Source organism: Sander vitreus, chromosome 9 (genome assembly GCF_031162955.1).
Source record: "Sander vitreus isolate 19-12246 chromosome 9, sanVit1, whole genome shotgun sequence".
Taxonomy (NCBI): Eukaryota; Metazoa; Chordata; class Actinopteri; order Perciformes; family Percidae; genus Sander; species Sander vitreus.
The window spans coordinates 18,570,295-18,585,586 of record NC_135863.1 but is presented as its reverse complement, the minus strand read 5'-3'; the positions used below and the strand labels follow the sequence as shown (position 1 = coordinate 18,585,586).

Here is a 15,292-nt window from a genome sequence, read left to right as displayed (position 1 = left end):
ACACACACACACACACACACACACACACACACACACACACACACACACACACACACACACACACACACACACACACACACACACACACACACACACACACACACACACACACACACACACACCTCTTTATTCACCTCATTAATTAAGTTGCTTGTACTTAATACTTTTTTCTCAAACTACTATGCGCAAACACACACACACACACATATATATCTTGTCTTGCACATTTCCTATCTTTCTCACATGCAGGTCTATTATCACATTTGGTTTGGTAATCATCCAATCATCCAATCCGTCTGAGATATGCAAAGCAGCAGTAATTGTGTTAGAGCCTAATTCGTGGTGCGATGAGGAGAGAGGGGCCCTCCTAACAATCATTAGGCATGCAGAGCACAGCTCCCCATCAAGCGCTCCTATCCGCTCATCATAACACATACACACTCCCTGACATATCTAAAATGTCTCTCTAAAATGTCTCTGCGGGACTCGCTCCGTGCCAACTATGGTTCTTTGTCTTTTTCAGTGCCCTTTATGCGTCTCGCTCGCTCTTTTTTTCCCCAACCCGGCGTCTGTTTCTTCTTTTATCTGTGCTCTCTATTATCCTCCTCTCTGTCTCTCCCCCTTAGCTTTTATCTGTCTTCCTCTCTTTTGTCCCGTCTTTACGTTTTACTCTGCTTCTTTCTAGCGTTCCTCAAGTGCTACTGAAGCACACATTCACTGACAAGAGCATTGTATGTGTGCAAATAAAACATACATAATAAAACTGGGCTCAGACACTAGACAAATACAATGCAACAGACTAAATACATTGCTGTTGGAGATGTCTTCGCAGTTTTTTGCCAATTTAAATAAGCTTTATATTTTGTAATTTGAAATTGTAGACTCAAAAGGGGAAATCAAACACAGATACAAAAATGTGTTTCATGGAAGCATGGAAGGCAGCCTAGCCAAACCTAACATTTCACAGACTTCCTCAGGGTGTCCTGCTTTTGTCCCTGAATGAGCTTCACTGTTCGAGTGTCTTGTGCTACTGCTTCCTGGCAGGAATACACCTGGACATGATACTTTATCACTTTATTATTTATTATCACTTTATTATTTTTATAAATACCTAATAAAGATTGAAAACCTAAAAAAGCCCCTTCCCATCACAAAATCTGACAAGCATTGGTAGAAAGTACTGTTCTTCAGTACAATTCTGAGATACTTTATAGTAATTCAAATAAGTTCCAACTCAACCAGCTACAACATTAAACATTCTGCTTACAAGTTAACACATCAGTTATATAATTCAATAACATAATGGATAATAATAAACTTCGACAGGGTCCATACTGTCTCATGAGTACTTTTGATATAATGAAGTAAACATTTTTTTTATAATACTTCTGTACTTTAACTCTGTACTGTACTTACTTTTTAAGTATATTTCTGAATGCAGGACTTCACTTGTGATGAAGTATATAAAGCTGACGATTATTTTCCCGACTGCTCTATAAAATGTCAGAAAGGCCATCAAAATTCCCTATAGTCCAAAACCCAAAGATATTTAGTTTATAATCACATAAGACAAAGAAAAGCAGCAAATCCTCACAATTGAGAAGTTAGGGGGAAAAAACTGGGAATGTTTGCCATTTTTGCTTTAAAGAATGACTTTAACAGATAATTAATTATCAAACTAGTTGCAGATTAATTTTGAATCAATCAACTATTTGATTAATGGACATTATTTCAGCTCTATCACTTTTACTTATTTAAAGGATCTAGATACTTCCGCCGCCACACCTGACACCAGAGGCCATCTACAGTTCAACCAACAGGTTCATAAGTCCTCTCATTAGAGATGAATATGTTGGGAATTGGGAACACTGTGCAGAGTGTGACACACAATGAAAAACATCTACACTGTACGTAACCAAAACATAGATGAAGAGTTATGTTGTCAGGCAGGATGCGCATTCAAGACTGAAAAAAAAAAAACATGGTAAGAAAACAGAACAATAGAAAGACAAAGGGAGACCCAGCTACAATGTGGCTTTATTCAACATATTTCCAGTTCAATCCACAACTCAACCTTGCTTCTCCTCACCAAGACAAAACACGGAGAAACAGAGAGAGACGAGAGACAAGAGAACAGAGAGAGTGAACAGAGTGAAGAGGCATTTTGTGAATTGAGTGGGACAGAGTGATCAAGAGGGAGCAATTGAATGGGTGAGAGTGCGAGAGAGAAAGAAAGAGATGGAAATAGAGACAGAGGTGGAAAGGGAGGCGGAGCGGAGGAGGAGGAGGGGGTACTGGCTGTGCACAATAGGCCTAGACATGAATGCTCCTCGACACTCGTTTCCACACATCCCCTTCAATTTCAACTCTCTAATGGAACTACAGATTCTCCGCACCCACTCATACTGTGCACAAAGAAAGCGCGCGCACACACACACACACACACACACACACACACACACACACACACACACACACACACAGGATAACAGGAGCACACATCAACAGAAACACATAATTGCTTATGAACCCGTGCCACTAACACACAGAAATATACGAGTATATGCACTAATAGGGAGGGACATGCGTGCACGCATGCGCACCCACCCACACCCACACGTGTATGTGTGTGTGTGTCCAGCGTGCATCACAGCCATATTGTGCTTCCTACCTCAGAGTTTGTGTGGGTGCATATATGTGAAGGTCTTTAAATAATGGAAGCTGCTACTGTGTGTGTGTGTGTGCGTGCATTTGTCAAAGCATACTCGGTTCTCCCAATATGGCTGTCAGCGTGTACCCTCAATCATAAGACAGTGTGTGTGTACGTATATGTGTGTGTGTGGACAGGCAGCGCCAGATGAGGTCACTGATAAGGGCTGGCCCTTTGGAGGCCCATCGCTCTCTCCCTCCTACAGGCTGAGCATAAATTACTCCCCCAGCTTCAGCCACACAAACTGATGTATAAATATCGGCTTCTCACCCTCCCCTGCCTTTTCTTTTCTTTTTCAAAATGGCCAACTGATTCTGGCTGCACTGTCTTAATTGGATTTGAAGATTTGGGGAGGCTGCTCCAATGGTTTTCTGCTGGAAAATATTACTATATAATTGAGGCTTTGTTGCCACATTAATATCCACATAACTAAACTTTGCCAAGACTTGCATATTTGAAAATTCACTTCCTTGCATTTCCATGCTCACCATTACTGTGGAATACAGTGAACTGAAACCGACTTCGCGACGGCACAAAAGCTAACCCCATTAGGCGCCTGCATTTCTACACACCACCTCAAGTGACATCATTCAAATGTCTCGTGAAAGGAAGATTATCTCTGTAATTCACACCTGCCAATCAGTGAACTGCAGGTGTACAGTGGGGGAATGGGGTTGAGAATGCACAGCTGTGTCTGCATTAACAGAATAACAAAGTGAGTGGCGTTATTGTAGACGTTTAAAGGGGTGGTTCACAATTTTGGACATGCAAATTGCAGCGGCAGGTAAATAAACTTGCGTGATTGTCATGGAAACCGGCTTCCTTGGTAGCCTAGGTAATATCAGTCCGCCGCTGCTGTAGCCTATGCTACCAACTACAGGGAAAGTATAACTATTGCAATTCGATGCAAGGGTAGTTTTATTTCTAACATTATTCTATCAACACAGACATTTACATCGATAGTCTGGCGTTATAATTTATTTGCCTCAGGTGTACTGTGGAGTGGGTAAGACTGTTTTTAGTGGCAGGCTAGCAGATACTGTTGACTTGCGCTAGCCTAGCACCAGCGAACTCTGCAACTGGAAGGACTGGATGAAAAGTGTAAAAAAAACGGTCTCCACTGATAAATAACACACTGGCTAACTTGGAAATGAGGTCCTATGTCCAAAGTTCTGAACCGCCCCTTTGTTCACTTAACCCGATGTTCAGTGAACGGTAGCTGGAACACCTCCAAGGTTTTGATGGCCACAAAACTCTCCCGGTTGAATCACTAGTACGAACAACTGCAATGATGGATTGCGATAAAGGACTGGAAGTCCTCGACACTTTGTCCAATCGCAAAGTTTACGGCGAGCAGAAGTAAAAACAAACAACTTGTTTCGGTATTAGATATTTTTAACAAATTTGGGGTGGTGCTTTGTTCCTGATTTTGACAAGATATTATTCTGAAATTGCTTTCATTTGCGGCTCTTGCTGGTTTTTTCCACAGCACGACAAAGGGAGTATTGCCTAACGCACAGCTGGTAGACAGGTACGTCGGAGAGTGAAGTTATGCCAAAGAAAGTGGCGATTACCTTTCACTGTCAGCAACAACTTTTGTTAAGTTCTCTTTGGCTTCTCCCTAGCAACAGCGACATGGTCACTGTAGTATTTACAGCCATTTGCCACAGCAAACTGACAAAAACACTGTTTTTCTCAGACACAAAGTTAATTCAATTAAAATATTTCTGAACGGCCATAAGTGTAGTGTGTAGTTAAAAGGATCCAGAGGAGACTTCTGCGTTTGTAAAAAAACATTCATATATAAATCACATGTTACTCTGCTTTCTTTGCTACTACTAGCTTTATCATTTGCTTACTAGAGACTTTAAGCTTGAATGCATACAAAATGCATACAGAAATTAGTCTCAGGCATATGGTGCAGAGCAATCTGGAAAATGTACATTTTACAATTTCATTACAGTATATGAAAAGTTTCACAGTCTACACACAGTGTACAGGGACAACAGACCAACAGCCCTTATCAACTACAGCAACATAAATACATTTAATATGTAGATGCCAGAAGATTGCAATGTTAATTTTTCTGGCTAGCAATTTGCTATTCATGGACATACAACAGGTTTATACGTTATGTGATGGAAACAGAAGATTTTTTTTTATTAAAAAGGATTAAATGAAGACTCACCTGTTTGTGCATCTCAATATTGAGCCCGTAGGACATCTCATAGTACTAGAAAGGAAGAGAGAGGAGGACAAAAAGAAAAAGTTATGACAACACATACAATGAATAACTGTCCCCCCCCCCCCCCAATCTTCTACACTGGAACTCCATGCAAACACTTCATTATGGAACATTTACTGTAAGTGACAAATCATGTGTTGTACAGCTGATTTGATTAACTGTTTGGTAGCACACTAAAATTAAGACTAAAATTCTCTTTTTCAGCTAGCATTCTCAAAATATTGTGAAGATTTTCAATCATTAAGCTAAAATCTACGTAATAAAAGCCAAGGCTGAAAATAAACAAAAGTTTTCTTCAACACAACGTAGACCCTGAACCCAACACATCTTTGACATCTTAATACAACAAATTCCCACTCAAAAACATACCTGCATGCACACATACAAAGAGAAGAGAAGACACACAGCTATCAATAGAAAAAGGAACGGAGAGAGAAAAGGCGAGAGTAGAGAACGAGCCTCTGTTGTGTGTGTGAGTGTGTGTGTGTGTGTGTGTGTGTGTGTGTGTGTGTGTGTGTGTGCTCGGTGTTAATGAGAGGGCCACCCTCTAGGCGTCAACCCTGTTAATCACCCACTCTGTCTGCAGGGGGGACTGGCTCTGTCACTGGAAAATAAACAACAGATCTTTCCACACACACGCTCTCTCACACACACGCTCTCTCTCTCACACACACACACACACACACACACACACGGCATTGTTGTTTTCTGTTCAACCTCACACTGACACCATCCTGTACGTGAATGTGCGTGCACACACACACAATTTTTCTCTGTAGCCGTTTGCGCCCACGCGGAAGCTCCCTAAAGTAATTACAGCGCTGGGGAAATGGAGGTGCTGCCGCTGGCCGGGGGAGTGGGGCAACCTGATATGCTATTAGAGAAGGAGTGGGGGGAAGGGGTGGTTGTTGTGGGGATACAAGGCTGGGCCTGCCACTGATGGAGAAGTGTGTGCGTGTATGTGCAGGTTGTGTCTGTTTGTGCGTACATGTTCATAGGGAGTGTGCGAGTGAAGGAGAAGGGATATTACATTCATAGTTCAATTCTATCGCAACATTTTAAGCTGAATCTGAAGACGGTTTCGACTGAGAAAAATCCCTTTGTATTTCAGAGGACAATATAAATAACATTAAAAATCAAAGATTTGATGACCCTAAACTAAAGCAAGTGTTGGTTACAACTAGAGTAAAAGCTGGTTTATACTGCTGCGTCACACAACTATCACATTCCCAAATACGGATGAAAAAAACATAGCCTAATCGTAAAAAATACGTTGCAGGATTGTTTCATTTATTCGTGTTGCCTCCTCTGCCTCACTGAGTGACAACCTAACAGTTGACAGATTTGTTGTCGTGGTAACCATGCTGCAGGCAGTTCGTTTTTAAAAAGGCAGCAAACAGCCTCATCTTTATCCACGATTTTTGACACCTGTGGTTTTGAATCCATACTACACATTAGTTCTCAGATGGTTTGGTACCGCAATTATTTGTTTAGCAATGCTCACTTGTTGCCTCCATTGTATAATAATGAAGAGAACAATTGGCAAGTTTACTGATGAAGCAAACAGGCAAACCATAGATTACAGTGACAGCAGGGTGGACTGCTGCGCTTATATACAGTGGATTTTGAATTTGGTCAGATCATAGTAGATTGAATATTGAACTTTGTTGAAAAAGCTAGGGCTTATAATGCATGCATAAAGAGGTGGTGCGACAACATTTAATGGGTTAAATCCTACACAGAACAGAAAAGACAAAGCTGGACTTCCCATCAACCTTCAGCCGCCTACAGGCTGATATTATCAGTAGCATACATCCTGCCAGACATTTACCGGACCATCAAAGAAATCATCTAAACTTGGGGAAGCTGGGTTTCTGCAAACCATGTAAACACTCAATTCAACTTTTACCTTAATCTGGATAATTTACAGCAATTAAACATACTAAATGCAAAAGAAAATACACTAAATTGTGAACATCAGGTTACATTTAGAAACAGAAAAATTGGTGTAATTATTTTTTCATTACATCTGTTTAAATGATTGCGCTTTCCTGTCTGTCCGAATGTGTCCATTTGTGTGTGTGTACGGTGGCTAACAGGCCAACTATGAGTGTCTGTGTGTGTGTGTGTGTGTGTGTGTGTGAGACTGCATGCACTCACACCTGCCTCAAACACACAGAGCGGAAGTGTGTATGGGAGTGTGTGCATATGTGTGTGCCTGCTGGCTGGCTGATGGTGGAGAGAGCAGTGCGGCGGCACAGATTAGATGAGATTAAAGCCAGTCAGAGGATCAATTAGAGGCAAAACATCAGACGGCAACACAACCATAGCCAGGCAACAATGAGATTAGCCCTGAGGTGGAGCAGAGAGCGGGCGAGCACATCTATGTGTGCGTGTTTGTGTGCGTGTGAATGTGTATGTGTGGAGAGAGATGGGGGAGCGAGAGGAAATGAAGGGGGTTGGGCAGAGAGAAAGCACACATACAGTTCCTCCAGAAACAAAAAGGGAGTGAATAACCAAGGACAATTCCAATTTATTGCAACTATGGTCTTACTTTTGTAGCTTTGGCTAACGTTGGTTATGATATCATTGTCCTAACCCAGTTAACCGTTGAGAATTCAGTGTTGATTCACAATAAAATTGTGGTTCTCATCTTCAGCAATTCTAAATGAATTCACACGTTCTAAAAATTGATTCTTAGACAACGTTTATTACTTTATATTTTCTCCTTTCTGGGTTTAACCAACAAGTCCTCTAAATCAAAAGACAAAATGTCACTGTTTGAAAAATACTTCAGTTTTATGAGACAACACTAAAGGTTCAGGTTAGGTTCGGTTAAGTTTAAGCACAAAAACGACTTGGTTAAGGGTAGGGAAACGACCAGCACAGACTCCTGTGGCAAAGTCCCACATTTTGTTCGCCCACCGATCCACCCCAACCTCATCCCTCTGTGGACTTTGTGGCTCTATATTAACGTCACCTGGCTTCCTTCTTTGTTCCTGATGGATAACAGTCATCATTACTGTGGTTGCTAAAGGCCCTTGTCACTTGAACATAAACAAATCTAAGTTTAGGGCATTTGTGCAAAAACAACAGATGCTGTCGTTTTTTTGTCTTGGGCGGACAGAGTCTCTGCATAACTATCACAAGAGCACAGTGTGACTTACAGACACTAGAGTTCATCTTTAATTGAGGCAACTGCCTAGCCTGAACCATTTTTAAATATCTGCGCCCGTCCCGTGTTATTAATGACAATGAGTTTCCTTGTTACACAAAAGATGTTCGGTAACACTTTACTTGAAGGTATCTACATAAGAGTGACATGACACAGTCATGACACATGAACTCTAACCATAACCCTAACCATAACTTTTCATAACAAAAACCGAATGACACTAACAGAAGCGTTATGTCATAAACGTTTATGACTTGTTTATATGTTTATGACACGTTCATGACAGTTTCATGTCACTCTTATGTAGATACCTTCAAGTAAAGTGTAACCAGATGTTCTCCACTGCTGGAGTTTTAACGTAAATAGTCTCGCTTTGCCAGACCGTCCTCCAAAGCGCTGCGGAGGAGGGTCTGGCTAGTCCACACAGCATTTCGGGATGGGAGAAAAACGTGCTCTGGTTTATTGGCATTTCTTTAAACCAATCACAATCGTCTTGGGCGGTGCTAAGCACCGGGAAAAGCCCCGGTGCTTTTTCTGCCACTGCGTGAAAAAAAAAAGACCTCTACATACCAGCAGATGGCGATAATCTATTTGTCATTCAGCAAGGGAAACCGGACACAAACGTTGCTACGATGCCAACATCAAACAGCGATTGCTCAAATCAGCAGCGGCAGAACCGAACTGAGCTTACGGTCCCTGAGCTTCACCCCCGCCGGCAAAACAGCGGACACCGGGAGAAGGCTGTCCAACTCCCGGGCTGTCCGTTCTTTCGTCAAAATGTACCCAAACCCGAAAGGCCGGCCGCTGGCTAGTTAGCTAACGTTAGCTAGCTAATTCTACTTCAAACTAGGGCGATGGTCGCTCACCGTCGGCCCTACTTGGACCGCCGGTTGACCTGGCGTGTCAGGGCCTTTACTCCATAACACGTAGACCCTTGTTTCTACAAAAGAAACGAAACATTCCGGGCGGCTGAGGTGGTTGTCAGTGAATTATACTTTGACTTCATTATTCACATAAAGGCAGAAGACTGTAACATACTTCCAAATTATTATGAACTGTTTTAAATAAAAAAAGCTGCGCACTCCCACACACTATTCTGCTGTGTCTGTTCAGTCAGACAGAGACAAGGACAAGTAGTTGGGATGCCAGTTATTCTTTCATATTGCAATTCAGTGAAAACCCGATTGAATGGTTTGACACAGTGAACTGAAGCAAGAGTGATCTCTTTTCTATTAAATGAATCAATAATCAGTTTCCAGAATTGAGAATCGTGACACCAAGAATCCCAATTCAATTGTGAGCCCTATTGGTTAACCCTTTTGATTTGTTTAAAACATGTACGATTGTCTGACAGCTTGCGTTACCCGCTCAGTCTGACTTGTGTTTAGCAGCTTCGCCTCATTCCAAGATCTCAGCAGTTTTCTCATTGTGTGCAATTCTTGTGAGTACATTGGTCAGATCAGGTCAAAGCTATGAAAATAACATCCAAGTTGTAATAAACAAGAATGACCTTCAAGAGAGATATTTTAAAATGACCAGCAAGAAAAGAAACATAACAGAGCAATTGCACTGCAAAGGGAAGGTGGTGGAGGAAGGGGGAGGGTAGAAGGAAAGAAAGAGTATTAATTAACAGAGAGGGTGAAAACATAAGAACAACAGTAAATCATTTATTTGCATTTAAACATCAACATCTCTATGCAACTTACATTGGTCAAACACACTGTTGCAAAATAACACAAACCATCATCTCTGGCACACAACACACACGGCTTCACTCACCATGATATAATGGCGCTGCATCTCTGACTTCTCGCTGGCCAACTTGTCACACTCAAGCTTCAAACTGGGGAGAGAGGGAGAGGAGAGTCAGACCTTGTTAGTCAGCTCGACAGTCTTCTCTCTAAAGTGCTGACACCAGGTGACTACTACCCCCCCTTTCATCATCATCACCAACGGCACTGTCATCACTTTCATCATCACTTCAGCCCTCATCACTGCCTTCCACCTTCATCATCATCAGCACCACCATTGTCATCATCTCGGCTACCATTATCATTTTTTTTCAGCATCACCGCCTTCATCATCACCATTACCGCCGTCATCCTCCTCACCTTTACTAGTCACAGTGGCAGCGTTTTCACCGAGCTTGACAAGGTGCCATGTGACAGGAGGAGGTCAAACTGAACTCCAGAGATAGTGTCTAGCCGAAATGTCTGCTTTGTAAATCAGAGAAGACGCAGTGGAGTAAAAAGTCTAAATATAGTGTTGGGAGCGTTTCCTTCGACCCAGTCCCTGCGACAGCCATTAGCTGTAATCATGTCAGCGCTGATGTCACGCGAGGCGACAGGACAAAGGAGGACGCGTCAACAAGTCACCCCGATCGTCAAATGAAAAAGACAGGGGGGGGGGGGGGGGGGGGGATGCCTTTTGACTGAAGCAGCCAGTTAAGACGTGCCAGTCTCAGAAGGCATCATCCGATTGAGGACAGGATAAGACTCCGATCAAATAAAGATATGCGCAGGCACACGGTGGATAGTTTCAAATTTAGGATAAATCTGAAACCTGTTTGATGGTGTGTGTATATTCATGCTGGGATGTTCTTCTTAGCTGTCTGCAGGAATGACAGCTCGATTACAGCGAGTGCTGGCTGAATCTTCATCGCCGTTAGTCTTAACTGGCTGACTGAACAGTGTTACACGGGGCCAATAATGTGAGCTCATGCATACACACAGTATTGTGCTCCTTCTATAATTATCGCAGCAGCTGCAGTGTTAGCTTGTTAACTTCAGTTTTGGTTGGGTGTTCATCCTTGTTTATTGATGGTCATTATAACTCTGAAACATATTATTAAGTATCTTATTTGATATTTAAAGGAGTTGAGCTCATGGTTGTGCTTATGTTTTATAGGGCTGTGTATTGGCAAGAATCTGGCGATACGATATGTATCACGAAACATGGGTCACGATTCAATATATTTCTATATTGTGCGTAAGGCGATATATTGGGATTTTTTTTAAAGTATAATTTTAGAAAAACTAATATTTAAAAAAAAGACATGATGTTCATAGAAGTCAAAGAAGTTCACGTTAGGTAAACAATTTAGTACACAGAAAATCAAACTGCCAGTTTGGGATTGTTGTTTACAGGTTCTAGCAGGCCAAAGTTCAGCCATAGCTACATTGTTAGCTTCTAGCAAAAAGTCAGGCACTGCTAGGCAAGGACACTAGTGGTGCGTCTCAGCATAGCCATCTAGCGGTAGGGGGTTTGAACGCAACATAAATGTGAACCGTTGTCTTACATGAATATTTTTGAACATTTAAAAAAAATTTTTTTTTAAAAATCATCATTTCCTTTTTGAAAATCAATACAGTATTGCAAAATAAAATATTGTGTAATAAGTGTATCGATTTTTTCTTACACCCCTAATGTTTTATACATCTATCAGTATTTCTTTTGTCTAATTTGTTCTTCATTGCATACTGAAGTAATTAATCCATCTATTTTCTACCCTCACAGAGGGACTGGAGCCTATTTAGCATGTATTGGGGACATGTTGTGGGCTAATGCAACAGACATTGACGGGACAATTTATCAGAGAACTCAGGAATCCCTCCAAACTCCATTTAGAAAACACAAGGGATTTAAACTTGCTGCATGTTGACAGTCCCACCATGCCACCCAGTTTAGAAACTACTGTTTGAAATATTTATTCAGAAAAAGAGCACACAGAAATCATGTAATGACTGAGAATCTGTCAGTCAGTCTGTCTGCTCTCATGAGCAGGGTACAAAATGAGCACCATCCACCAGCCAAATGCTGGTAAAATGGCTGGTGGCTGGTAGATTTGCTTCACTCGCCAGCTAACAAAACAATGGTAATCTATTGCGTGGCTGGTAAAATTTGAACATTCACTAGCCTTTGGCTGGTGGACAAAAAAGTTAATTTTGCACCCTGCTCATAGTGCTCCCAAAACTTTACTTATTACACTCAATAAATATAACCTCTTTCTAAGTCCTTAAGTTAATAGCCTAATACCATCATCCTGATGTGTTTGGAATTTGGCAAAAATGACTGTCAGTTACTCATTCACTGTGATCAATTACCTTCACAGAAGTCTCAGGAGTTGTTTTTATGCCTTCTGCAATTGAATGACAATGATTTGCTATATGCCTTATTTGAAATGATCGAATAACCCAACTGCGGCACATTAAAGTAAAAAAGCTTTTAACAATCTCAAATCATGCTGTAATTATTCTGCCTTACAGTATTACACCAGATACACATAAGTAGCGATGTAATTGTTTTTAAGATATTACTGCTGCAATGTTTCTACACTGCATTTACCAGAGATGCCAACAGTATTGTGACACCTTTATAAATTATATATACTCTGGTATTAATGAGGCTATCACAGCTGATGCTAACTGCCTGTTTATCTCTGTTGATTTCCATCAAACTGTTCTTGTTGCTGCTAAAAAACCAGGACATAACTTTGTAGGCATGAGAATGTTTCCTAAGAAACATCTAATGCATACTTGCAAAAGGATCTAGAGAAACAGAAACACTAAACCAGTGAAAGGGTTTTACTGGAAAGCAACAACACTAATTGTTGACTCAGTCACCATGGCTAGCATCTGAAGGCTAACTCATTTTTTAATATATAAGCTGCATTTACATGTAGCTGTGGATCAGCTTTCAATAACATGAGGAAGGAACAGAGAACCGATCAAGCCAGAACTAGCAGATGAAGATGTGCAGGTCACAGGCGCTTGAACGAGGCCCTATACATAATCAAAGTGAGAATGCGTTCTACTGTATGGGAACACAGTCAGTCCAATTTACAAGATGATCACGGTTGCTTAAGCCATGGGACACCACAGGTATCCAACCTGATCAACAGTCATGGGGGGATGGGGGTGTGATTCTTTGTTGGGGGCGAAGGCCATTATTCTGCCACCTTTTCTTGTGTGTGTGTATGAGCAGCCTCCACTTATCCAAAATGCTCCCCTTCCCTCCTACATTAAAACCCTTGCTGCTATCCCTGTGTACATGCGTAGGCTGTGTGGCGGGTTGTCATGACGACAGGCCTCCCCGCTGCCAGCCTACCTGGGATTGGCTTTGTGCCTCCTCTGATTGGTGCTCAGCAGCCCCCGGGCCTGCACCGCTGCTCTCATATGACAATTTGATGGAGTTTTATTGCCGATTCTTCCGTCTCTAAAACGCTCCTGCTGTCATCTTTATTTTGATTTATGTATTCCCTGATCTATTTATGCATGTGAACGAGGGGAGGGGAGGAGAGGTGGGAGAAGAGGAGGGGGGTGGGAAGAGGAAGACAGCTACAATGCTTGCTACTATACCCAGGGGAACGCCTGCGGTACATTTGCCTTTTAAAGGCTTCAGCAACAGACAAGCATGGCGCAGCAGCAAAGCGCTACAAAGCCTCGTCTGTGGCTCACCGAGCCCCCCACCGCATCCCAGCCCCCCTACTGAGTCAATAGGCACTGTATGCATGTTCTGTATGCTCAGACAAAAAAGGTATTCTTTCAATTGTGCCCTGGCTCTCTGAAGAGGGTTAAACGGTGATGCTCAGTTGTGGGAATTAAAAAAACCAAAAGGCGAAGAAAAAGACACGCCGGGTGTTATTGCTGCCTCAGAATCCTCCACAAACAACAGCGATCAGACCCGAGCAGGGATTTTGCACACAATTTTCCTGGCTTTCATCTGCCTTTGTCTGTCTCTGTAACCGGCATAGGCAAGCCTCTGGAAGGTTCTGGGAGAACAGGTACAGAGGAACAAACCAACCTCCTCAGGAAGGAAGGCGGGCTTCAAACACTCCACTTTCACAAAGAAAGGATCTCTCACTGAGATGCAGACCCTGTGGCGTCCCCCCTCTTTATAACTTCTATCAAACAGATCAGCTGAGGTCGCACTAGGCACTTTTGAAGTGCCTCAGACTTCTGGCACTGTAGCGGTATTTAAGCAGTAAAGGGAGATCAATGGCCGAGGGTGAACGAGATTGATTTAGGTATGAGTCAATAAAGGATGTTGCCTCAGTGTGCAGTGTGGTAGTAGAGTTGTAGTTGGAATAGCGAAACAAAGGCAGTCTTCATTTTATCATCATCGACTGTTATTTCCAAATGTCAAAATCAAAATCATTTCTTTAAAGTTTCTGGGGGAAAACAAACACAATTTGGGATACAGATTGGGGAAATAGAGACTGAGAGAGTTCTCAGACTGTTATTTTAGTTTTCTGTTGATGTCCAGAGAAATTTTCTTGAAATAACTGCTTGATTTAAACCAAAGTAGATATTCATTTATTCCTCATACTTGAATTTTGTGCCTGCCTGTAGACTAAATGTCTGATCTGCTGTGCACTGACTATAAGTTACAGAAGCTTAGCATCCAATAGGAATTTATTAATTGGAAGTGTACCAACTGAACACTGTCTCTATTTTATCTATAATTAGTGTCAAATTATAGATTTCTCTCCAGGGAACTTCCGAGGAAAGACCTGGAAAGTAAAAAGTGGGATAATTTCCAAGCGTATGTGACAACATTATGTGAAATTATGTGTTGTAAAAAGGCCATACATTCACATTAAAACCCATTTATGGTCAAGTTATAGCAGCAATATTGTAGCTCAAATCTGCAGTTTAACATTGTGGCTGCTGTTACAAAAATGTGTTCAATAAAGAAAAACACTAAGTGAAACATGTATAGCCTGGAGATATGCTTTTTTTTTTTTTTTTTTCCAAAGAGCTGCACTCATCAGGATGTGGTATGTAACTGGTGCTCCTTTGTATTTGTGTGTGTGTGTGTGTTGCGTGTCTGTGTGCATGCAAGTGTTTCTGTTTGCACCTGTGGTATTGTGCTTGGAGGAACTGGAACTCATCCTTGATCCTGTCACACGAGTCCGAGGTTGTGAATTTCAGCTGCTGCGATGAAGCCTGCCAAAAACAAAAACACAAGAAAAAGTAGTTTTTTTTAAAAGAGTGAAGAGAGAAATAATTAAAAACATGAACATGAAATCAAGCGGTTTTCAATTTGACGCAGTCCAACGGGTACGACATTACTAAGAAATTGGTTGCCAAGTATGTTTCCACACACAAGGGGGCCAAAAGCATAAAACCCGAAAATCTGGCAGGAACATTCATGCTGTGTA

The 15,292-nt window shown here is 41.7% G+C and overlaps 1 protein-coding gene across 2 annotated transcripts in view; it reads right to left on the bottom strand.

Moving 5' to 3' along the window:
• Window positions 1-15,292, bottom strand: part of tle5 (TLE family member 5, transcriptional modulator) — a 40,241-nt gene that overhangs the window by 4,979 nt on the left and 19,970 nt on the right. For both annotated transcript variants that reach the window (XM_078259058.1, XM_078259059.1), the window contains exons 2-4: window positions 14,989-15,077; window positions 9,910-9,973; window positions 4,899-4,943 (exon numbers count right to left, since the gene is read on the bottom strand). In XM_078259058.1, the coding sequence (XP_078115184.1) occupies window positions 4,899-4,943; window positions 9,910-9,973; window positions 14,989-15,077 (198 nt within the window). The remainder of the gene's footprint in view (window positions 1-4,898; window positions 4,944-9,909; window positions 9,974-14,988; window positions 15,078-15,292) is intronic.